We start from the raw sequence: 24,601 nt of genomic DNA on the forward strand, positions 1-24,601 counted from the left end.
ATAAGGCGAGTGGTACTCCGTACTGGGCGAGGGTCGGCCTAACAATAGACCGTATAACCTCGGCAGGATTCACCACTGGAACGCGCCAGTCGACTTGATAGATAGAAGCCTGTGCCTCCCTAATAACGCCCCGACAACCACTGTCGTTCAGAAGTCTCCAAGAGACTGGAGCGAGCCCCAGAGACAACCAACGCCGAAACTATACACGGTCCTGGCCGAGATGCCTGTCAAGTACGAAATTGCCGAAGTCATTCGCCAAAAGAAATCGCGATACTGCCGAGCCATCGATACCAAGCAGTGGGATCAACTTGTCCAGCTTGCGTACGCGGATGCCGACCTCACATTCTACGACCCCGGCGGCTCTGTCTCCACGAGCGGACGGACGAGGCTGTCATTCGCCTCGCCTCGAGACTTCACCCGGTTTCTGAGCCAGGCGTTTGCCAACGCGCACACGCTCCATCAGGTGGGAGAGGGCGATTTGGAACAGGTTGCGCCCAACGAGGTGGAGGCGATCTGGGGCATGGAGGACCAGATCGTCGTCGATATCGCGGGGCTCACGTTCAGCATCCGAGGCGGAGGATACTACCACGAAACCTGGAGGGAAAGGGATGGAGACTGGTTCCTCAAGTCCTTGAAGCTGCGGAGAACGTACTGGCACCCTAGCTTCGGGGCGAAGGTGCTCCTCACTCTGCAGAGACTCCTTGGATGACATGCTTCTCCGATTACGCGGTACCTGCGCCTGGCATCTTCACTTCGCTCTGTCGTCGAGAATGGCAATCCGTTTGCGGGCTGATTTCCCCGACCCGGTCCTGGTCCACGAGGCGAGAAACCCAAGAGAAACCGAGCAAGCCGGAGCGTGATTCAGGCGTCGGCGGTCGCTATTCAGCCTCACCACCTTCAGCTCAGGCTGCAATACCGCAGCTGTGGGTTCTTCGGGAGATGTTGTTGCGGCGTTCATGCCAAGCTTACATACCGGCTCAAGAAGGTCTGTCTCGCGCAGAGCCGGCCGCAGCCACAAGGACGCACAGAGCGCTGGAGAATCTACTGCAAACAGAACACGTCACTGCCGTCAACCGTTGCAGTCACGTGGCTTGTCCTACCTTAGGATGCCCCTGGGGGGGGTTTCAATCTCTTTGTTTGCCAATTGCCAACAGGCATTGTGCAGACGTTGCAATAAAGCCCTGGTCTGCTGCGTTCGCACGTTCTTTCTCCCTCCCTCTCTCTTTCTTTATCCATCCACATTCCAATGGACCTTGACTATCTGGCCTTTACAGCGTTGTAACGACCCCTAGTTGGGGTGTCATTCGGTGGATATTTGGCAGACTATCTGAAGACGGGTTATTCGCTTCGAATGGGTAATATATTCGTTCGACAGCGTCCCCCCATAGTTTTGAAAAGACATCTTACTCCGCATCTCATTTTACAGCTGCTACGGCTCCCGCATCACGTACCTCATTGTACGGCACCAGACGGTGTTCCATTCCCCTGTCCCACAAATACCGAGCCTTCCTCTGGCGCCTCCTTCGTCCTTCTGGACGTCAGATTCCGTAAATGTCAGGTCATATGATCTAAATAAGACGCTAGTGATAGGTAGTGCTGTGTGAGGCAGTGACAGTCTTGACACGTCTAGCGATAGGCAGTGTTGGGGTGGGGCGGCGACAGCCACGCGTAGCTATATCTTTGCCTCTGAGGACGTAGTACAAACTTAGAAAGTTAAGCAGTCGACATATCTGTCCTGCTCTCTCCCAACTCCGTCCAAGACCTTTCAGAAGAAGGATTTGCTCTTGCCGATGACGCCTACTCCAGCAACAATGTCTCCTGCAGCAACTTCAGTCCCAGTCGACCGACTCACGACATTCCTTGATCGTGTCAAGGCCGGTACGCGTGTGCTTCGACTCGAAGAACATGTGAAATTCAAGATCTCTCCTCAAGATTGGTCCAAGATACGCGGGGAATACTCGCTTTACAAGGATGAAGGTGTTTGGCGATACACATACGACGCAGCAAAGTCCATTCTTACCCTCCAGGGGGGCCCGTCGGCAATACACGAGGTCATGGTCAACTTTATCCATGAAAGTATTCCTCCACGTGCCCAGCGGCCAGCTTCCGTCCAGATCGAACATGCCAATGAGACACAGAAGGCTGACGGATCCATGAAAACACCAGACTTGTCGATCTTAGAACTTGATCGCTCGGGGAACGAGACGCTAAAATGGGCTCTCGAGGTTGGCTTTTCTCAACCGTATAAAGATTTGAAGGAGGCTGCGAGATTGATCCTCGAGGGAGCTGCCTCGGATACAGTTCAATGTGTCCTAGTGGCGATTACTGAGGATCCAAAGTATAAGTGCCCCTTGTCCAAAGAGGAGGGTAGGGAAGGTTGGGAAGATCCTAAGAATGTCGATGCAGCGGAATTTCGTGGTGAAGCTTACGGCCCACGTTCCTACCGAGGCCACCAATGGGTCGGAGAAATATCGAAGATCTGGTGGGAGGTGTGGAAGTTTGACACCTGCACGGGAAAGGCCAGGAAGATTGGGAAGCGACGGATTATCCATCCAAAATCTTCGTCCACGCCTGTTACTATTCGACTTGACGAGATCTACTCCATACCCCGAGAGGACGGGCTGCTGCGGTTGGACTGGGATTTGTTTCGAGACATGTTGCAGATCGCCGTTGGCAGACAGGCAAAGAAACGATATACGCAATGGTACAAGAGTGACAAGAGCGATGATCTAAAGGACAAGAACTATGTAGAGGAGGACAACGAGGATGTGGAAGATGATGATGAGGACCAGGAAGATGAAGATCAAGAGAAGGCTGAAGAGGAGGCTGATGGTGAGGGTGAGGAGGAGGAGGAGGTGCAACAACATGGCAAGAAGAAGAGACGGCTGAGGTAGCGGATAGGATTCATACCCTTGGCCCCCGCATGGCTGGTTTTGGTTTCCCAGGTAGAAGGAATCTCGCTTTAATTTTTCCAGATAGTCTTTCCAGATAGTCTTTCGTTCTACAATTCATCAGCTTACGGCCTATTGAGGCTGATCACGTCGATTGGATCTGTGACTGAGAGGATGCACTGTTTCAGCCCGGGGGAATGCGGCTTTTCGTCAGCCTCCACGATCTCGTTGGATGCTCTCGGCCAAAGCACCACGCGCTGGTAGCAGGTTTTGGGGTTCTCAATGCTGGGATAGGACTCTGAGGCCCTCGAGGGCCGCAACTTTGCTTAGATCAAAGAATTTTGCCGTGATCACTCCTGTTCGTTTCCTTTGCACCATCGACCGCATTAGCAAGAACTCTGCGGGGCTTGTAAGGCATGCTACCCAGAGCAGAAGACGAATCCATCACCAGTGCGTGTGCCGATTCGGACAATTCTGAAGCGAGTTGCCATCGTTGCTTGAAGTGCCACAGTACTGCAAACGACCGCAGTTGGTGGCGGGTGAGTGTGGCGCACCAGAAGCCAAGCAAATACAAGGGCCTCCTCATCACGTGACCTACCGTGATTGGGCGACCCCCTTACCATCCCAGAACTTGAACCGCCCGCATCACCGCGAATATTGTGTGTAATTTGATGAAAATAACACCATTGGCATCCCCTGGAGCAGGCGAGTTGGGCCGCATGTAGGTTAGTCAAATAGCGCTGATGATTGAAAAGTCGTTGTTATTACGAACGGGCGACGGATGCTGGCGGAGAGGAGCCTCTCGGCCACCAAGACATCTCAAAGAGGCCAATCAGATGATTGGCTGTGGAAGGCCATTGCCACGGCAACTGTGCCGATGAGACTGAGGGTTGAGAACGAGGCAGGGCGAGGTCTGTTGCGAGGTAGACATACGGGGTGTGTGTTGTTCCAAGCCTGAAGCGAGAGGAGCGGCGATATCCAAGTATTCCCCGGACGACCGTCGCTGCATGAAGCCAGCATATTTCCTTCACCACTGCTTGCATTTCGATCTGACCGGCTTGAAGCCAGAGCGGCATTCCCAAGCCATTCAGCCAATGTATTCACAAAGGTTCCCTCCTCGAATACTCGACCACTGCGAGTCGAACCATCCATCTTTATCTTTGAACTCCGCGTACCCGTGTCGTTCAGTGGAGAGTACCCGAGGGCTACCGCTTGACAGGACTTGTGAGGGAAACCGAGGTCTACCTGCGCGACCAGCCTTTTATTTCTTTGCATCTGGTGCTGGACTTCCAGCTACTCATCTCCGTTAGGCCGGGGCACTCGTTGGCTTCCGAGGTGTAGAGCATAAAGCACATATGGTATGATTCTCGGCAGGGACCTAGACGACAAAATGTAAAGCTTACCTGGTCCACCATGTAACTCCCGCACATGTATATATTTGGTGCGTGTCTTCTCTATATCTTTTCATGCTTCCTGGTTCCCACTGTAGTGCATCGAGAAAGACTGTTGCAGGGAGCATCGACATCGCTGCGTGGCCTTCGGAGCTACCGTCTGGGTCCTCGGAACGATTGAGGTTGGTGATACAATCCCTGGCTGAATGGACTGGTCGCAAGCAGTATCCTATATGGCACGTGAAAAGTGAGAGTGAAGGCAGGCAGGCAGTGGATGCGACAGATGACGGTGTGAGCAGCGGAAGTGAAAAGCAATGTTTTAGGCAGCGAACGTGACTCTTCTTCCTATAAAACATCATCTCTCCCCCATGAAATTCCTTCTTTATTTCTACCAACACTCCAACCGAACAATCCAAGTCCTTTTCTTGTCTTCTGCTTGACCAAAGCTGGCAGAGATGGAGAACTCACCAAGCTCGGCTGAAGAACAGCCATACGACAGAGTCAAAGCATTCCTGAGAAACTTCAGACGGACGCTCAAAACCTCAAGCTTCTGGATTGACGGCGACCAGATCTTCCGATTCCCATCACTCTCAAAGGACGACTGGCGCAAGATAAACTATCATGTGTGCGTATTCTACCCTATAGATGAACCGGACCCATACAGACAACTTCGATTCTCTTACCAGACCTCAACGTCCATCCTCACCATTCGATTTCAGTATTCCGACCTGCGCCAAGGAATGATTGAGTTCCTTTACAATCGCTTTATGCTGGCGACCGGTTGGCCATATATGAAAATTGGGAGGTACCAACACCGTGACGTTTACCACGGCGAAGCTGCAGGTTCCTTCATAGGCGCGGACTTGTTGATTCGAGAGAATTATCCCCTCTATCAGAATGAGCTCAACAAACAGATCAAAATGGCCATTCACGTTGGGTGCTCCGACACTTACGACGAGCTTCTCGAAAACGTACGACCCTGGCTGACAGGATTCCAGCCCAAGCCCGTCGTCTATGTGATGTTGGTCAAAATCACAGAAGAGCCAGAATACCACTGTCCTCTAGGTGACATATCGGACGAGGAATTCGAGCGTCGAGGGCTCAAGACCGCAGACGCGATATTTGCACAGGACTTCGTGAAGGAAGGCAAATACGGGCCAGTGTCTTATCAGGGTGATCGATGGACAGGAGAAATCAAAGAAATCTTCTGGGAAATCTGGAAGCTGAACCCCGAAACACGAGAGCCCGAGCTCGTTAGTGGACGAGAGTTCATCATCCCAGAGGGCAACCCTCAGCTTCGACTCCACGACTTTCTATCGCCCTCGTACGCTTCTGAACAACTTTCACCAGACTGGGAGTTCTACCGAACGGGCTTGCGATTTCAAATTGTTGATCTGGCACAGCGTCGATACCGGGTATGGCAAATCCTGCGTGAGAAGAAGAAAATGGGTGCAACGGCGGAGTAGATGCAGAGTTTGCTGGAAGGGTTAGGTGAGACAGATGAAGCATCAAGGTTGTGAGGTCGCCACCACGCGGGAAACACCAAGCAGGAAACCACGAGCTGGATACACCACGTTGGTGGTTGCATGTGTACCGAGTATTTACCAGTTGAGTTGGGCAGGCCAGTCAGCACTGCATCGCCCCAGGGGCCGTGGATGGGTCATAATAATTGAGGGAGAATCGAGTCCGTTCTGGATGACGGCGAGCGGGCAACGCGGACAAGGCCGTCAGGAAGGAGGAAGGACTGCATTCCACACCACGGGGACCAAAAAAAAGAAGAAAAAGGCAAAAACAGAGAGAGTAACTAACTAGGTGCATTGATTAGATAGATTGGATACCCAGGGTATTACCAAATCCATTCAGTGACACACACACACACACACACACACAAAATATCTTCGTTTGCCGCCACGGGGCTCCTTAGTCGTGGCTATAGAAGCTGCTGGCATGAGAATGGCCGGATCTCCGCCCTCCAAGCCGGTTTCTGGAGGGTCAGATGTGGGCCAAGACGTCTGGCCGGGTGGATTGTCGACACGAGAGGCTCAGCAGCAGCCGAGACTCCTGTTCTGGAAAAAGCGCAACTGCCAGGACTAGCTCGTTGGGGAGGCCGAGGAGAGTACAGATTCGACGATCGTCTTGTCACTCTCGGCGATAGCGGCGGCTGTGTTGATGTTGGTGTTGGTGTTGGTCGTGCCGGCAAAGCCCCTTTTTGTCCTCTGCCCACCGTTGTTAGTGCTTGGACCATTTTGGCAGCTTCTGGCAGAGAGAGAGAGAGACTCACGTCTTGAAGACCAAGACCCTTTATCCGTCCAAAGGCAAGGATTCGATGCAATTCCCCAGTCCTAAGCCACAAATCGGGCGTCAAACATTCAAACGTGGCCGTTGGTGGACGTCGACTTGAGCTGCCTCGCTTCGCTTCGTTGTGTCTGTCACCCCATGCATGAATCATACTCATCTCGTTTCATGTGTCATTTGCGTGCGCCCAATCTCTTTCTATCCACTTTTTCCTCAAAGCGAAAAGCCCAGATCTGTCGGAAAGCGCTTCGGCGACGGCCACGTCGTTCGTCTGATTCAGAGGAGAACGTAGGTTCCGAGGCTGTTGCGAGCATCGTGGGGTCAGGGGTGGCAGACACAGGCTACTCAGAGGTCGTGGGCACAATGTTCCACGGCTCGATACGTGACGAGGTCATTGTCGCCGTCGAAGATGTGGGCGAGGTCGTCGAAGATTTAGTTATGGGTGTAAACTTCCTGGCTGCTGCGTGACGGGGCGGAAATGCGCTCAACACGCCGTGGATCGCTGGTGGAAAACCGCGTACTTTCGGGTGGCCTCGTAAAACTGGCCTCGTATTGTATACAGAGACGATGGGCAGGAAGGGTGGATTGACAGTGCTTTGGTCACCACAACACAAGGCTGTCGATGACCGTTTCTACAAGGCCATGAGCGCGGATGGGTTGCGATGCTGATGCGGATCCAAGCTTCGTCAATGCCAAGGTAGTGCACTTTGTCTGTACAGAATCAGGTTCTTCCTGTGGTATCGTTTATTGACTCCTTGTGCCTTGAGCTTCGTGGTTGCTGGTAAAAGGTCCTGCAGCACACACGGTTGCTGCAGATCGTGACAAAAGCGTACTATGCTCTTTTTGGACGGACTTGCCTGTTACGGGTGTCTTGGCACGCAGAATGCGGAGTCGAGGGATTCTCGTCCACGCCTCTCTCATTCTCGGCGCATCGGCTTAGAGCAGAATAATTGCTGGGTCTAGCAAATAGGGTCTGCTCCTCTGAGCATTCCAAATTTTGCTGCCGATGTGAAAAGCAAGAGCACCAATGGCAGGGTCTTCCTCTGCGAGAATCGATTCGACGTGCCGATCGGCACCAGAGAATCAATGTATTTGGACCTCAAATTTCCCCAGACAAAGGGAAGCGAAGTCAGCATGGGTGCCACTCTTCATTGGCGAAAAGTTTTAACCGTGGTGGCACAAGGGGCTCGGGTACGGGGTTCAAAGCATGACCAGCCCATTGCAGCAGCTTTTACACCGTTGAGGAAGGAGAAAGGCCACGGGCATGCGCACTGCTGGTTACAGTGTCCTTAACAGGGGTAGGGGGACACTCTAAGCCATTCGACCGGGGGACGATTGGATGGTATAGACTGTTGTTGGACTGTGCGTTGTAGTGCTTGTGCAAGACCGAGTCTCTGGTCGAGGTCATCCAAGTGTCCATTGTGCTGTTCTTTGTTGCTTGGTGTAACTGTCCGATGTTCACTCTCCTTGCACAATTGATGGGTTGAGAGCTTCCCAGCCAGTCCTTTGCACTCTATGTGTAACCGCTACTGTCTGTTGTGCTGAGATATGTTGCTTTTCGTGTGAGAATCATGTCCGTCGCTTGCCCTCCCCGGCCTACTTTTGGATGCTGCCCCGATCATTTCTTTGTGCTCCAGTGTAACCGACGCAGTCCAGAGTCTAGGTGACCGCGAACCGTCGGTTGCTCCCCGAGTGGCCTTTGCTCTGTCCATTGTCCATCTTCTTCTTTCTCTACCACAGATTGGCTCGTGGCCGGTCACCCGACTGTCCTTTGTTGCAGAGCTTGTCTCTCATCATTGGCTACGGGATACTTGCGTTCGACTGGAGAGACGCTTTCGCCGCGGTGGTCGAGTCAGGACGTGCTGTGACAGACGACACGCAAGGGGTAAGACGGGCCATACTCCCTGAACAGCCCAAAATCTCCAATACTTTGGTCAGGATAGCTCATCACGTGATGTGAATGGTCCCCCTTTTTGGTCGCGTCCTCGACTTTGACACCATATCTGGCCTTTCTGCCATTCCAGTCTTCATGCTAAACCCCCCACGGCGTACATTGATCTATACAGATCTTTCTCTGGTGAACCCTGCCTAAATTGATCAAAGCCCGCGTGGTTTAGCGATTAGAGGAGCCGCAGCCGTTAGAGCCACTCTGTTGAGCCTGTGTTTCCCTGCATCATTGTCTTTGCCTTGTCCATGCATCGAGTACATCAGCCACAGAGACCTTGCCTGCGATTGCCCCTCCTTTCTTTGCCCCTCCATGGTTGCCTCAGCAAATTACCCCCCGCTGCAAGAACAATCCCTTTAGCCGAGCCGCCACATGCCAGTCAGCGGATCCCACTCAACGGCACTCTCCGTCCGCTCATGGGTAGCGGCCCCAGGCCCCTCCCCCGCAAATTTCTCAGATGTCTAGCAAAAAAAACCCGGTATATCCCGCCCGACCGATCATCGACTAGCAATGAAGCTTTGTCCATCTCGCAAGCCCAAGCCGCAGCCCCGCGGGATGCCATGCCGGGGTGCGCTGAGGCACTGAAACTCTCACGCTCAGAGCAAACGCTCAAGGCAGCAAACCAGAAGAAAAGAACTCACCACGTCCAAATACTAGTATATATCCTGTTCCCAATGATGACTCTCCGCCAAAGATTCTAGTCCTGGGATCAATGGGGGGCTAGATGGAAGCGTCCACCTCCGCCAGCTTGCATGGTATTGCAGACTTGAAGCCACAAAAAGCAAAAGCAAAGCTGGGCTGGAGAAGACGCTCAGACTCGGAAAAATAGATTACCCCAAGCTCCATCCAAGACAGCCTCGGGACTCAGAAACCAGTTCGGGTCCAGGCCCCTGGAAGCCCTGTCAAAGCTTGCGCACGCGTCGTCGAGCAGGTCTCATACCATCCGGCCTTGACTGCCTTCTTCCCGCGCGTGTTTGAGATGTTCTTATTTCTTCAATGCCGAGCGAGAGAGCTGTTCCATCTTCCTCCATGGCCCGTCCTCCCTCGTTTGAAGACAATAAACTTGATCGAGTTCGAGCGCAGAAGCTTGGAGAGCCAAGCAGCAATCTCTACTACTTTCTTTCGACACAACCGTGCGGGAAATCGAGATCCAAACTTAATGGGCAGTCCACGCTGGGACGTAACCACGTCCCTGCATCTATTGTTCGGCCAGCTTCTCCAACGGTCGGTGAACCTCTGCCTGCCTGCTCTCCGACATGACTGCCATCACCCAATCCGAGCTTCGCACAGGGACAGCCTCCCCCTCTGGCGACTCCGCTTCACTCCGTCGCCGTCCTGTCGTTACGAAAGCAATCATCGCCCGTGGAATCCATCGTGCACGAAATAAACATCGCTCTCAAACAAGCGAACCTGCATCTCCAGCTCGTCGTGGAATCTGAAGGCGGTCAAAACACGACTGGGATCATCATCCGCCGGACGGGCATTCAACATGAAGGGACCGAAAATTGGGCCCTTCGCAACACCGTTTTGCGCCGGTGGCTGACCCTTTTCGCATCGAAGATCACGGCGAGGTTCCACACATCGACGGGCTGAGGTAGTGCAAGCCACGCTTTTGAGGCTTTTCAGCGGTAGGTCTGGACAGGTTACCCATGCTGTTGGACGTGCAAGGAGTCCTCGATAGTCGTCACTGGAGCTCAAATTCGATCACGCGGTGACAATGCCATTCATCGACACTCCAGAAGGCTGGAACAGGGATGCTGGGATGCTGGGATGCTGTCGGATTCTGTCCTTGGGGGAAATGTTCGCGAGGCCGATCTTGACAACCTACTCATGGGAAAATACACTCGCCCATCTTTTCCCCAGTCGGGCTCTACCCAAGACACCACGGCAGGCGAAAGCGTGGTCAATGGATTAGTTGATTGATTGATTGATTGATTGAGAAAGGGAGGAGCTACTTGTATCCGACGAACAAACGAACCGACGAATGCTATCTAGTAGGTATTTGTCAAGCTCTGGTCCAGCACCCCCTGCACTAACCTCACCCCGTCGAAGAAAATAGCCGATGTCCACATTCGCTGACTGGCAAGGTATCCGTCAGCAGCGTCCGCAACGTTGTCAATCTTGATTACCTTGCCTTTCCCCCCGTCTGCGTGGTAGCAGCCAACTCTGCTTGTATCGTCCCTGCAATTGTCATTGCTTGTCCACTGTTCTTCTGACTGGACGATGGTCTCATTTGCTGCTGGCTTGTTGTTCCGCTTCTTCGCCCTCGTCTGGCCGCTCATCCGCACCCTCACCCAAGTCAGACGTCGCACGACTGGCCTTTCCACCGTCGTTTTCAAGACGCCGGATAAATTCCTCCCCGTATTTTCCCAGCTCCTTAGTCTCCCAGGATATGAGCTGTTGTGCGGCCTCCTTCTTACCCTTTCCCATGAGCTCAGTAAGTTGATTCTCAAGCTTGCCTCTCCCCCACTGGATCTGGGCGTGGTTTTCCTCGTCCGCCGTCACTCGCCATCCGAACCGATGGAGTATTTCGTCCTCGAATTGCCCTTTCTCCAGCACGGTTGAGATTGTAGACGGAATTCCGATGCGGGATTTGATCAGGTCGCCGACGGCCTCCCTCATGGTGTTCCAGAGTCGAATCAAGGTCTGGTCGACATGGTTTTGCGTGTCATCCGGAGATCCGACGGCGGCACTCCCCATCCAATCGTTCAACGCCTCGTCTGCTTTGGCTCCGGCTCTCTTGAGGATGGCATGCAGGTGGAGGATCTTCGCAGCGCTTCGCCCAACGTCCTGCTCGCTGCGGACGTCCAGTTGGGACTTTTGGGTGGTCTGCTGACCGAATTCGAATCCATGCCACAGGCTGTAATTGGTGTCCGAATCCGCGAATGAAACCCACGGTGCGCCCAGCAGGTTTAATCTGCCGTTGGCCTTTTTGAAATACGTGTTGAAAACGTAGTGGATAAGGCGGTATTCGGAAGTGTTCGCACCCGCTGCTAAGGCTCTTTGGTTCCACTGGATGTTGTCCTGCAGGTCTTCCCAGTCAGCAACCATCCACTCGTCGGATCTCAGGACGTAGGCGGCGGTCGGCTGAATTGCATATCCATTCGTTGTGTAGTTACGGAGAGTATACCGTGGGCGCCCGTAGTCTCCGATATACACGGACCAGACTCGTGGTGGATATGGGTCTTCTCTGTAGGTGCCAATTGGAACTTCTTTGGGCTCGACCGGCGCAGGGGCGAAAGCACGGCTCACGCCTCCGTGGAAATACCCTCTGAAGTCTGCCCTGGGAGTGTCAAGAAAGGACACCCGCTTTCGTGACAGCATCTCCTCTTCCCCTTCGGACTCGTCTGCATCGTACCCGTCTGCATCGTATTCATCTGAATAATAGGTATCACTTTCTTCGTCCAAGATGCGAACTTGCATTTTGATTCGGTGTCGCGGCTTAGATGAAAGAGGATAACTATGGACAGAAGGTTGAGAGCGGTTTTAAAGGGCTGGAGCACATTACGCGCGAAGGCAATGCCTGGACAAGGCAGTGTCTGCCTGAACACAGTAACATCTGGACAAGGCAGTGGCGCAGGAATACGCGACAACACGTGCAATGGGAGAATAGATTGCAGGGCATCGCGATTGACCGCTGTAAACTCCCGTCTTCACTCTTGCCCCCCTCTTCCCTTTCACGATATACTGGGATACGCAGTGTTGGCTCGAGCTGAGTCTTCTAATCAAACACCTGACGGCTTCGTGGGAAATGAACCATGTTGTGGGTGAGATGGATTCGTTTACATACCGCAATCAATCCTTCAGCCGTTGTTTTCCTGTTTGGACTGAGTCTCGAGACTAGCGGGACCCCAGAGCCTTGTCGCTGAGCTCAATGCCGGCCTTGGGATAACAAAGAATACTTCTTTAGAGTGCGACGATATGCCCTTCCCTTCTCTGCCGATTGCTGCGATGATCGTCGGACGCCTCTCCTGGCCTCGCGGGTCTTGGATACACGGCACCTCCGTTCACCGAGCTTTCCTCTGCTGGAATATATCCAACATCCTGGCTACTCTTGAGCGAAACCTACCGCCGTCCCGCCCAGACATTATCGGCACTCAATGGTGAGACTGGGTGAAGCACAAGGGACATGGCCGGGCACCACGTGCTTTCTGCTGAACTGGTCACTTTGGATATCCAGTATTCATTCATTCATTGCCTCCCTGTACTTGAGTCGACGTCTTCTCTGTCATTCACGAAAGCACGATCCGGCTAACAAGAGGTCTCCTCGGTTTAGTCAAGCTTTTCCTGGATCATGAGCAACCAGCTCTGCCGGGATGGAAAGGAGATTGATGTTCGGAGCAGGGATGGATTGCCACGCCGAAGCAATCACTCCTGACGAGGCCGTCATTCTTCCAGCGAGATAAGGCAGCCTCAAAACCTCCACAAGAGTCCAGAACACCCGGCTGGGGATGCCAGATCCCATGCCTCTAGGGCAGATGTCAAAATTTGCCCTCTGGGACATTTCATTCGGTGCCTCTGGTCACGAATGACTGTGGCAGCAGGACGACAAATGAATGAGTCTACACTCGCCCACAATAAGGAGAAGGAAGGGTTGCCGCAATGGCAGCAGTTGGTCTGTTGAGAGTATTCTGAGAGGACAGCTCAAAGCTTTGCAAACGTGAGTGACGCCGCCCTGTGCACATTCCACAGACAGAGTCAAAGCAGCGTGAGATCATTCCTACTTCGTCATTCGGAAAAGTTGTCATCCGGGAGACGTGTTCAGTCGCATCCCCAACCTCTTGTACTTCCAACGTGTAGTTATAGTCTTGAGCAATGAGCAGAGTGGGCTCACACATCAAGACACGAAGCGAATCATCACCCAATGCATCTGCCAACGGCTTGGATGGCTTGAGAATGCGTTGAATGATCACATCGAGCAGCAGGAGCGCGATGCAGACACCAGCAGCACCCGGAGAGACGTGCGCCTACACCAGCGGGCAGGGTCCGATGTTTGGGTTTTGTTTGCCCTACAACCTCTCCTCTGGACACAGGGGACTGTAGAGGACCACGGCAATGGATTGGGCTTCAATATGCGGCCAGTGAGGGGGATCGGGTCGTTATGGAGTTGGTCCTCCAACAAGGTATGGCGGAGGTTGACGGTACAAATGATGGGCCAGTTCCGATAATCACAACCTCAGCTATGAATGGACCCAGCATCGATTCGAGCAGCCTCTCAAGCCCGTAACAACAACACTTCGGGGAGTGATATTTCTCCCGTGAAATCTGCTTGATCGCAACCTGTAGTGATGTTTGTGTGCCATGCCATTACCTGGTCCGTATAGTAGGCTTCCTCCGTCAAGCCTTCCACTATTATATCAGCTTGCCTCCCGTCCCGTCAAGCCCGACAAAAACCAGAAGCTGAGGATAGGGCCAAGAAGGCAGCAGTCACTCTGGAAGCTATAGCCGCCTTCGTGGTTTCCAGCGGTCAAAATACCGGCGGTGAGAGAGAGAGAGGCAGAGCCAGGAGCGGAAAGTAAAGCCCAATCTACCTTTCGCCACGAAATTAAATCTGATGCTGGCGACACAGGTGGTCACTGCACTGAAAGCCACGGATGGCACACCCACTACCTCGGTGGGATCCCTACAGCTCTTCTGCAAAGATGAAATCGGAGATTTGGCAGGGAAAAGAGCGAGGCCAACAAACACTATATCTGTTGGTGTACCAATCGAGAGAGAAGGAGATCCGGGAGATATCCAAAGACTGTGAATGCTTCCAGGGTATCCGAGGTATTCCTCTCCAGTCCTGTTCTGCTGTTCGGCACTGAGCTGCCTCTGCTTTCCAAGCATTCTAGAAACAGATGCCTTTGCCCGTGGATTCTCTCTGGCATTCCTGCGGTGCAGCCTTGTGGGTATTGACCACCACTAAATCTCACGATATGAGCCCTTGCACCTCTTTCGAGAGTCGACCTTCTCTTTCCCGGGATATTGCGCACTCGGTCTGTTTATAGGACATCTTTTCTGCAACCGTGCAGATTCCCTCCAGGCTGAGAATGAATAGGCCGCCGCCAAGGCAGTGTCTGGCAAAGGCAGTGGCAGTGGCAGTGGCAGCGGCCGCGATTAATGTACCGTCTTCACTTTCTCACCCATTTTCTCGACATCTCACTCACATAAATCTCAGATCAACTCTCCTCTCTCTCCTTCCACGACACTCACCCTCCTCAACGCGGCCTCGAGACTCCCGTCGACAAAACTTGAGCCTTTCGCCAGCCCAAGATGGCGTCCCAACTCTTCCGATTCGTGCTTCTCCTATTCATGTTCCCCATGCTAGGTACACCGCTGCAGGACGTACTCACCAATGTCCCTCCAGACATGTTGCACCGTTTCCAAGTCATGGTCGAGGACTGCGTTGCCCTAGCTACCTTTGTTGCTGTGACCTTTGATGACTGCGACCCGGCCTACCTGCGGTATTTCCCCAAGGGCGACGCTCCTTTTGTCCAGTCCGTGTTTCGCCGCATTGCCAACCTTCCCCTCAACGCGGTCTTCAATCCCGGTGACTACGCCTCGATCATGCAGCAGCGAGCGACCATTGGCTTGGATCCGAGATTTACGAACATGGTCATCAACTACGACAACCACCCCGACGCTCTCTACCCCGACTGCGGGACTGCCGACAAGGTGGTCGGATACACCACCATCTCCAAGGACGGGAGCCAGACCTTCGTCATCATCTGCCCGCAGACGTTCCTGAAGTATCCCGATGCCGACGAGATCCTGAATCCGCCAGCGTGGGCGTGGAATCCATCCGGCGAGCTCTACGGCGGCTACGGGTGCGACGGCCTCGGCGACCACGACTCGGAACTGATGTTCTTCCCCGGCGCCGTGCTGCTGCACGAAATCCTGCACTATTACCTTCTTTTCAACAACCTCCCCGACTACGACGCCTTGATCAACCTTCACAACGGCGAGAGGCAGATCTGGGATTACGAGGGCCCGAACCCGCCCAGCGGATACGGCGCCTTCTACGCCCGGGTGCTCCAGCTTCTCTCGACACTCAATCCTGGTCAATACGGGCCGCACGAGGCCATCAACAACGCAGACAGCTATGCGGTCTACGCGCTGTCGATCTGGTGGCAATGGCGCTGCCAGAGACCCTTCAAGGAATCCGTCACTTACAACGATGGGACCAACCGACGTTACCCGCCTCGTCCTTCGCCGTCTCCTTAGCCCATCGTGACAGCACCGCTGCAGATACACGGTTCAAGGGGTCCCGAGGGGGCTGCGGCGTATTGAGAGCGTGAGAACGGGGGAGGGGGGTGGATCTGACCAGTCACATCACACACCCACAGCAATGGCAGACGCAAAATGGACCTGGGGCGGCGGGATCCGTCATACAAGAGACGATGATCAAGGACAGACAGGCAATGGTTGTACCGACAAGCTGGACAATGCGTCATGAGACACACAGGCAACAGGCAGACTAGACAGGTAGGCCGTGGATGACATCCCATCCTTGCGGCGCCTCAAACGTCGAGCCAACGCTTTGGTTGATCACCCGGCAATACGCTCTTGGAAGTAGATCACGTTTCTTCTGTAGTGTGCTTGCCAACAGGAATACATGTCAAAGGTGTTCTCATGTGTATACACCAGCCGAGTGTGAAACCGACCTCGCCCAAATCTTGCATGCTGTCTTTGAGGACTCGCCCTATGTCCATTCTTAGCGACCTTTACTCCCTGCGAATCATTCTTGATATCGTAGTCAAAGGTACAGCCGATCTGCAATGCACTTGCCAACAATCGCCCTGGTCCATGGATCTGCGGGTGCCCAAAGTGTTAACGAAATTCTGGAAGACTGGAAGTTGCACCTGCACCTGCACCTCCGGCCTCCTCAGTGTCAGTGCCCTGCAAGTGCCCTACAAGTGCTGGGAGCTGGGAGCTGGGTGCCTGGTCACGGGGGGCAGGTATGGTCATTTGTCATTTGAATATCATTTGTGCTGTCTGACAGAATTTCTTGGCAGTGCGGACCAATCACAGGCCGTATGTGGAGTCGCGCGACATGGACTTTTTGGTCATGACAAGGTGACAGCACCACCACATTTCCTTTGTTCCCCGCACAACCCCTCACACTTGTGTAGGGCACGGAGCAGGCCAGGGCCCAGGGGCCAGGGGTGCAGGTGCAACTTCCAGTCTTCCAGAATTTCATTATTAACACTTTTAACACTTTTTGGAACGATGCAGACCACCGCTGGCGCAGCACCAGCACTCAGCGCGGGCAAGAAGGCCGAAGGGAGAAGGGCACTCCTGGAATTTCAAACTTTGGCCGCTCGCAGGCACTGGGATCCCAGAACTTCAACTTTTGTTAGTTTAGCCACGCACCAATAGGCGCCCCAACTTCACGGGGTGAACAAAATAACGGCGTCCCGATTCCCAAAATACCGAGTCAACAAAGCACCAGGCCAACAAAGCGCTAAATCCGCCAACAGCTGAAAGAATCCGGGCAAATTCCAAGTTCCAACGCCGGATGCGGTGGTCCTGGAGACAAACTGCCTTTGTCAATTCATTATGCGCTGCACAGTGAACGAGGGTGCCAAAGGACCGGTGAGAAGCCGCAATAGAACAGCGTTGGAACCGTTGGTCGCGCATAAAAAGGAACCTCGCCGCCAAGCGGTCAAGTATCCTCCTTCACCTTCGCATCTGCGAAGGTCACACTATATATATATATATCTGCAAAGTCTCTCACCCATGGTCGCCAGGCTACACCGCGCACCCTCCGGAACCACACCTGCCTTTGTCCTTTCATTGTCTGTGAGGCAGTGAGCGACGCGGCGAAGCGAAGGAATGAGTAGCTACCACTGCCTCACTCGCCCTCAGGGCAGTGGCTCGAACCAACACGACGTTCAGGATTCATCTTCGCATCCTCAACCGACGATGCTTCTCACCCAAGAGTCGCGACCTTTGCCACTCACCCGCAGGAATCTCAAGAAACTCGACAAGATGACAGCCTCTGGGACTCATTCGAGTTCCACACGAACCCGCACGACGTCATTGGGAACTTCAAGCCTCAACCATCGCCGCCAGAAGCTCGAAGTCGCCGGTGTTAAAATAGTCCGCGGACCACCTCCCCTGGAGATTCAGGCTCTGTTGGAACTCATCTGGGCACGCGAAGTGTCGGATGAGAGAAGAGAACAAGTCACCAAGATAGTCGACAAAATGTCTGGCAATTTCGAACTTCTCGACCACGGTTCCAGAGAAGATGACTGGATCGATCCAATCGTCCTTGCCCTCGGGGAATTGGATCCAGACAACGTCTTCTGCATGGCCAAAAAATCAGGTATGATATTGACCCCCCCCCTTCTTCATATCTTCTGTGGCTCGAGGTTATTGCTAACTTCTACCTAGATCTGAGCGATCGGCTCCGGCCGGCTCCGCCACCACCTCTACGCCTTCGTCGACCTCTTCCACGACCTTCTCGGCTTCCACGGCAGTGTAAGAAACCACAAGGTATCCAGCGAAAATCAACCAAGCTGAATGCCTCACGTTCTCTCCCTCTTCCGCCTCCTACTTCGCCACCATCACCACCACCACCACCGCAGTCAAGTGCTGCACCTATTCAAACTCCCATCCCAGACGTTCTGCTCGGCTTCCACCCTCGAAAAATAGTTCAGGCACTGGTTCAGCGAAGCCTCGGCAAAGAAACCGCAGAAAGATACCTAGAACAACTCAACGACATGCGCGAACTCTGCTTCACACCGACTCGAGAACAGGCCATTGCGGTTCGATACCCGTTCCTCGTCATCGAAGGAAAGGCGTATTCGACCGGACAAGGGCTTTCCGCGGCACATTACCAAACTTCTCGAGCCGGCTGCTACCTAGTCAACCACCAAAGACAACTCAGGAAGGCGTTGGAGAGCAACTGTTTCGGCCCGGGAGGAAGTGGCAAGAGCCCACTCGTCTTCTCCATTGCGACCCATGGGGATGTCCTTGATCTCTGGGTGCACTATTTCGACCACGGGTACAAGATGAACCGCATCGACGTGTACGGCTGGCGTGGGTTTGGAGACCTTTTCCTGAAGCTGGAACGTATCATGGGATGGTCCAAGGACAATACTCTCAACCAGGTGGCCGATGCCCTGGTTGCGAAGTTCTTGGATAGGATGCAAGAACCGGAGGAAGACCCGGAGGCAATGTTGGTGGATGAATGATCCCATTGGAGCGACCTACCGTGTCAACCACCAACGACAACTCATGGAGGCGTTGGGAGGGCAACTGTTTCGTCCCCCGGAGATCAGTGCAAATCCCTGCTCGTCTTCTCCGTGGCGATGGTGGGACATGTCCTGGACCTCTGGGTGCACTACTTCCAAGAGGGTTACGAAGATCAGTACCTGATGAAACCGATGCAGACCCGCGGCGTGTTCGAGCTCACAGACCTTCTGTTGAACTTGGACCGCATCATGGGATGGTACAAGGACCAGACCCTCAACCAGGTGGCAGATGCCCTTTTCGCCGAATCCCTGAACTGGAGGGGAGCATCGGGGGAGAATGTGGATGCAATGGCGTTGGACGAATGATCCCGTTGGAGCGACCTACCGTGTCAAACCACCAACGACAACTCATGGAGGCGTTGGGGGGGGGGGGGGGGGGGGGTGGTCAGTGGTTCTGGAAATATTTCCCAAAACATCCGTCTCGACTGATGGTGAAAGTGGGGGGGGGGGGGGGGGGGGGGGGGGGGAGCAACTGTTTCGTCCCGGGAGAAAGCGGCAAGAGCCCACTCGTCTTCTCCATTGCGACGACCCATGGAGATGTCCTTGATCTCTGGGTTCACTATTCCTCCAACCGACGCATCTCCTCAATTTCAGCTCGCCGACTTTCTCTTTCCCGACCAGGCTCAAATGACATCCTTCGATTGGGACGAATTCCGACGGAAATTAAAGGCCTGCCTTCGATCCCAAGCCGCCTCGAGGTGCCGCAGGTGGCTTTTTGAAAGCATGGATCGTGCAGAGAAACGTGCAGGGAAACGTGCAGGGAATCGTGCAGAGACACGTGCAGGGAAACGTGCAGGGAATCGTGCAGAGAAACGTGCAGGGAAACGTGCAGGGAATCGTGTAGGGACACGTGCAGGGACACGTGCAAATGCTGGTGGACGAATGATCCCATTGGGAGCGAGCGACCTGTTTCGTTTCCCAAGCATCATCAGCCAACAGTATGCATAAGAAGACACAGAAACATGTGAGCCTCCAGCGCCAAAGCCACCTCCATCCATCCAGCACATGATGCCGACTGTATCTGTCGAGCCTGTTTGAATGGGACGGTGCCGTTGCGGACGACGACTGCAACCGAGGGAAACCCCAGGACACAATGCACTCGGATGCAGTGCAGAAATCCTGCGAATATCGCTGGTGCGGGCTGGTTGCGAGTAAAAGAACACCAAGTCAGAAGATTATCAAAATGAGAATATTTGAAAACCGATACCGACCTCGTGGCCGCCTGTTTGCTGTGTGTGCGCTGTAGTTCCAATCAAAGTAGCTTATACATACCATAGTGAACCGTCTGATGACCCATCACATCATCCATGGCTCTACTGATCCCTCGCCACATACCCTATACCCCATTATCCCCTGCTCAAGTCTTCCTAGTCCACTCACGTCGCGTGTCTTTCATTGTTCAGAACTGTTTGGGGAAGGAACGGCCGGGCGCCCCAAAGACTCCGAAAACTTGGTGCTTGCTTCCCTACCTGCACGGCAGATCTGCACCGAGTTCATGCACCTCGGTTCCGGGTTCAGAACTTTCTTCTGGGAAGCAACTTGTTTCTCAGGGTTTGATTTGATTCCGATCCACGGCCCACGGGAAAACATATATGCTCGCCAGTGTCTCCTTCCGGAAAAAGCCCAGCTGGTCCATTCTGAGTCAGGCGGCGCTCGGTGCAGCGCTGGCCGGCCAGGTTCATCGGCCGGCGGAGGATCTGCTGTGCGGTGCTGTGGTTTTTGCCTCAAAGATCCTGGCAGTGGGGGGACAGGGGAGATTGGGGGTTGGGATTGGAATTGGTCTCAGACACTTGACGCACGAGGCTGTTGCCGAGCGCAGGGCCCAAGCTAAGACATTGGCAATCATGAATCGATTCCTGCCAAAGGAGAGGAAGCGATACTTGGCATCGCTGGTGATCGCGATGGCAAATGGTGGTGATGATGGCGATGTCGGCTCTGAGGCCGAAACCCAAGGAGAGGAGGGATGAGCAACCTCCAGCTGCGCAAAGGGAGCGTCCAGTTGAGCCGCTGGTCGTTTATCCCTCGTGAAACCCTTGGTAGCATCGAGCTTCACCCATGACAATCAATTCCATCACTTGCCGTCCATCCCGACCCTTTTTGCGAAGCTGTCGGTCGGCTCACGTATTACCGAGGAGAAAGATTCCGGCAGCTTTTGAAAAGGACTTGCAGGGAAACGACAATTGATTGATGGCAACATAAAAGCAGAGGACAAGACGATTCCTCGATCTTCAGGCGTATTATTGAGTGGGTGTATCTGAGAAGCGCAGTTAGTGCTCGCCCTCAGCTCTCCTCGACGTGAATCGTGGCCTGGTCCTTTGTCCGGTGCTGCTTCATCTCCGCCTCGAACCCCACGCGGTCGATATCGTCCACGGTAAAAGCCCCCTTCTTCCCACTCGCCAAACCCGGGAACAGACGCGACGTGGCGCTCTTGGCCGAGAGGAACAGCAGGTCGATCTCTTCCAGCGACTTGTGCGCGGTCTCGGGGTAGAACAGGAAGACGAGCCAGAAATTGACAAAGTTGAAGCAGAAGAAGACCATGTAGAATTTCCAACCCTGGCAGTGGCAGTTTGTCAGCGTCATGCATAACCCTGTGGCTGCGAGCCCGGCCGGCGCAGGTGACAACTTACGATATTTGCGAGGCCTGGTGGCGTCGATACCACGACGACGTAGTTGATGGTCCAGTTGACGGCGTTGGCCACGGGATAGAACTTGTTCCGGTATTTGAAGGAAAGGATTTCGGCCGGGTAGAGGTATTGGAGACTCTGCCAGGCGAGGGCGAAGATCATCAGGTAGAGATACACCAGCACCACCACGATGTACCCGGACCATTTGGCCGTGCCTTCGGACGGATTGCCCCCTATGGCCAACACAATCCCGGCAATCAGGAAGCAGAGACCCTGACCGATGGAGCCGCTGAAGAACAGCGGACGCCGTCCAAACCTTTCGACTGCCTGTGGTGGAAGGCTCAAAGTCAGTTTTTGGGTCGACGGAATCGCCTCATTCGCCAAAGTTTCACTTACGAATTGCGAGAAGAGGTTGGATAGGAGCCACGGAACCCCGGTGCACGCCGCCAGTACCCGGGCTGGGGTCGACGAGAAGCCCAGCTGCTCGAAGATGATGACGATGTAGTAGGCAAAGACGTTGCATCCGCCAATCTGGCCCATGTACTGGGCGCCGCATCCGATGATCAGTCGGTACATGTGTCGTCCAGGTGCAGTCCAGAGGTCACTGATCGGGGTGGCTTCGCCGGCCTTCTCGAGCGCCACCACGGTCTGAATGTCCTCGAGCTGTTGCCGGACTTCGGGCGACGAAATATCCTCCTGGCCAGTGAGTCGTGCAAGGACCGTCGCCGCTTCGCCCATGCGGTCTTTCGAAGCGAGCCATCGCGGAGACTCTTCGCATCTGGGTGTCAGCTCCTGCCTGGGCCTTTTACAGCTTCTTCCAAAAACATGGAGAGGAGACCCACCTGGCAACAGAGGAAGAAGAATAAATACTGGGAGGAGGTACACCACTTGGAAAATTGAGGGGAGTCGCTAGCCGGAAAACGACGGGTGTCAGTCAGCATGAAACCTTCGAGAGCGGAGAGGATGCTACTAGACGCCGCCGACTCACCCATTGCAAAGATGTCTGCGAAAAGCTGGTCCCCAGAGTCAAGAACTGGGCCACGAGAAATCCGACATTCAAGATAAAGAGCTCTTGAAAGATGGCGCGCCCTCGGGCATGAGGAAGGCTGGTCTCGGAGTGGTAGACCGGCACCACGGAGGTGTTGATTCCTGGGCAGGCGAACACCATTAGTGAGCGGACCATCTCTTTTCACACTGTGCCGTTCGCCTCCTGCTCACCGTTTCCAAACCCTCCAATCATCCGTCCCGCTATCAAGCCACCGATACTACCCGGCGTCGTTTGGATGATGGCGCCGATCACACAAATGGCCGATCCGATCAGCTGTTGACACCCACCTCGTCAGCAACGGCATTTCTCGAAGTCGGTCCACTTCCATCAGGCAGTACTCACAATGCTCTTGCGATGTCCTATGCGTTCGGCAATGAAAGGCGTGCAGAGCGCCCCCACAAGATTGCCAATGTCAAATAGAGCGGCGACCTGTCCGGTCAACCCGGGCGACGGATGGTGGAAATACTCGACAAACGGCGGGCCACTGGCAATGCCGCCATACAAGGCGCAATCATAGCCGAATAAGGAGAACGCCAGACCGCAGACGATGAGGATCCAGACTCGGAGCTTGCGGCCCTTCCATTGCTTGGGTTGGAACATGTTCGCAGTCGTGGATCAAAGGAGAGCCAGAACAGTCTCAAGGTGGAGCAATCGAATAAGTAGGTCTTGAGGGCCTTCCTACCCCACAAAGCTGGGTTAGTCCGGGGTACATGTCTGGGATATATATTCGATCCCTAGCATAACAGCTCGAAGGGCCAGACGGGGGTGCGGAAAAGGGCATCGTGATAGTACCTGTCTCGACGAATGGTTTACCGAGTTCAGTTCTGTTTATCTAATTGCATGCAGGAGGGGGTCTACCTTCCTTGATATCGATGGCGTTCGATGCGGAAACCCACATGCGGAAAAGTGGTACTGCGGAAAATGCGGGTATGCGGCAAAGCGGTTCTGCGGCAAAGCGTGCTGCATGCTGTGGGCAAAGTGCTGGAGGCAGCGCCGGACGAAGAGCATTGACCCGAACTGCGTTGGCTGGAAAAGCATTGCGCGGAAAAGGGATATCAAGCGGGATTATACTTCGCTAGACGGAGGCTACTTCGCGATGTACTTGCTCCCCTCATGATCTTCTCCCGCCACCACTCAGTCTCGGTCTCCTACCCAAGGGCCTTTTGGCGAATTGCGCTCGCGGTCGAGGTTGGCCTGGAATCTCGGTCGGCATATGATGGAAGGAGATGAAAAAGGGAGAATTGAGAACACGGGACGAAGAGATGGAGACATTTGGGGCTCAAAGGGGGGGGACCCTCGGGCTGTTGCTGAGGCGCAATGCCACCGAGCACTCGAAGGTGCAATACCAAGAAAACATTGCTTGTTTGGGGCTGGCGTCGGTGTTGGGCAGCTAGGAGGGCGAAGAAGAGCGAAGGACATGTCGACGTCGACGCCTCCCGACATGGTAGTTCTTCAAGCCCGAAGTGGCAGTCACGTGGCAACCGCAAACCGTGGCTCAGGATCGCACAGCCACAGTTGAGAATGGCTTGGCCATGACGTAGGTTAGTTAAGTGGCGAGTTGCTCGCGTCCGGAAAGGGAAAGGGACTTTGGCGAGTCACGTGAGAGTGTCGAGATTCGCCGCTGAGTACGGAGTATTATGGTTTTACTCCGTCCATCAACAGAGGTCCCGAGCAAAGCAGCCGCAGGAACGTCTTGTGCTCTGATGGCTGAATCACCAGTTGAAGATCTACCAACATGACACGGTCAAGGCGTCATTCATGTAAATACCGGCGGGCCAGCCGTTATCTGATGCTGAAGCACGGTCTGGCGGGCGCGAATTACAATACAGGCGGAGTTCTTCTTTGAATGTGTTAGCGTGGGTCCGTCATTCCTGATTGCCTGGAGTTTGGAGGGGGAACGGACACACATCACAGCCTGGATGGGCAGAGTGACGGAGCTGGGGAGGGGGAGGGAGGTTTCCAGGGCGGCGAACGTGAGAGCAGCAGGATCGAGCATGGGCGCAGCATTCGCGTAGGTGGCAGCATGGGGATGGGCATCAGCATAGGTATGGGGACAGGATTGGGCTGAGGGGGGAGGGTGAGGCGAATGTGCTTGGGCTTGGGCTGAGGCTGGGCCTGCTGGGGATGTTCGGGATGTTTGGGATGCCTGTGATGCCTGTGATGCCC

At 54.2% G+C, this 24,601-nt stretch overlaps 4 protein-coding genes across 4 annotated transcripts; 3 read left to right on the top strand and 1 right to left on the bottom strand.

Annotated features, from left to right (window-relative positions):
* Positions 1–220: 220 nt before the first annotated feature.
* On the top strand, positions 221–1,132 carry PV07_08785 (uncharacterized protein; the record flags this gene model as incomplete). Its single annotated transcript, XM_016395979.1, has 1 exon — positions 221–1,132. The coding sequence occupies one exon, from the start codon at positions 221–223 to the stop codon at positions 707–709; it is 489 nt and encodes a 162-aa protein (XP_016245835.1). The 3' UTR covers positions 710–1,132.
* A 3,605-nt stretch (positions 1,133–4,737) lies between these two features.
* On the top strand, positions 4,738–5,748 carry PV07_08786 (uncharacterized protein; the record flags this gene model as incomplete). Its single annotated transcript, XM_016395980.1, has 1 exon — positions 4,738–5,748. The coding sequence occupies one exon, from the start codon at positions 4,738–4,740 to the stop codon at positions 5,746–5,748; it is 1,011 nt and encodes a 336-aa protein (XP_016245836.1).
* Positions 5,749–17,429: 11,681 nt separating this feature from the next.
* PV07_08787 (uncharacterized protein) lies at positions 17,430–19,069 on the top strand (the record flags this gene model as incomplete). The annotated part of the gene is made up of 3 exons (XM_016395981.1): positions 17,430–17,832; positions 17,901–18,687; positions 18,763–19,069. The coding sequence occupies 3 exons, from the start codon at positions 17,430–17,432 to the stop codon at positions 19,067–19,069; spliced, it is 1,497 nt and encodes a 498-aa protein (XP_016245837.1).
* Positions 19,070–21,043: 1,974 nt separating this feature from the next.
* PV07_08788 (uncharacterized protein) lies at positions 21,044–23,035 on the bottom strand (the record flags this gene model as incomplete). The annotated part of the gene is made up of 7 exons (XM_016395982.1): positions 21,044–21,316; positions 21,391–21,714; positions 21,784–22,157; positions 22,230–22,296; positions 22,376–22,536; positions 22,606–22,708; positions 22,778–23,035. The coding sequence occupies 7 exons, from the start codon at positions 23,033–23,035 to the stop codon at positions 21,044–21,046; spliced, it is 1,560 nt and encodes a 519-aa protein (XP_016245838.1).
* Between the last annotated feature and the right edge of the window lie 1,566 nt (positions 23,036–24,601).

This window comes from Cladophialophora immunda, assembly GCF_000835495.1.
Source record: "Cladophialophora immunda strain CBS 83496 unplaced genomic scaffold supercont1.5, whole genome shotgun sequence".
NCBI classification, from domain to species: Eukaryota; Fungi; Ascomycota; class Eurotiomycetes; order Chaetothyriales; family Herpotrichiellaceae; genus Cladophialophora; species Cladophialophora immunda.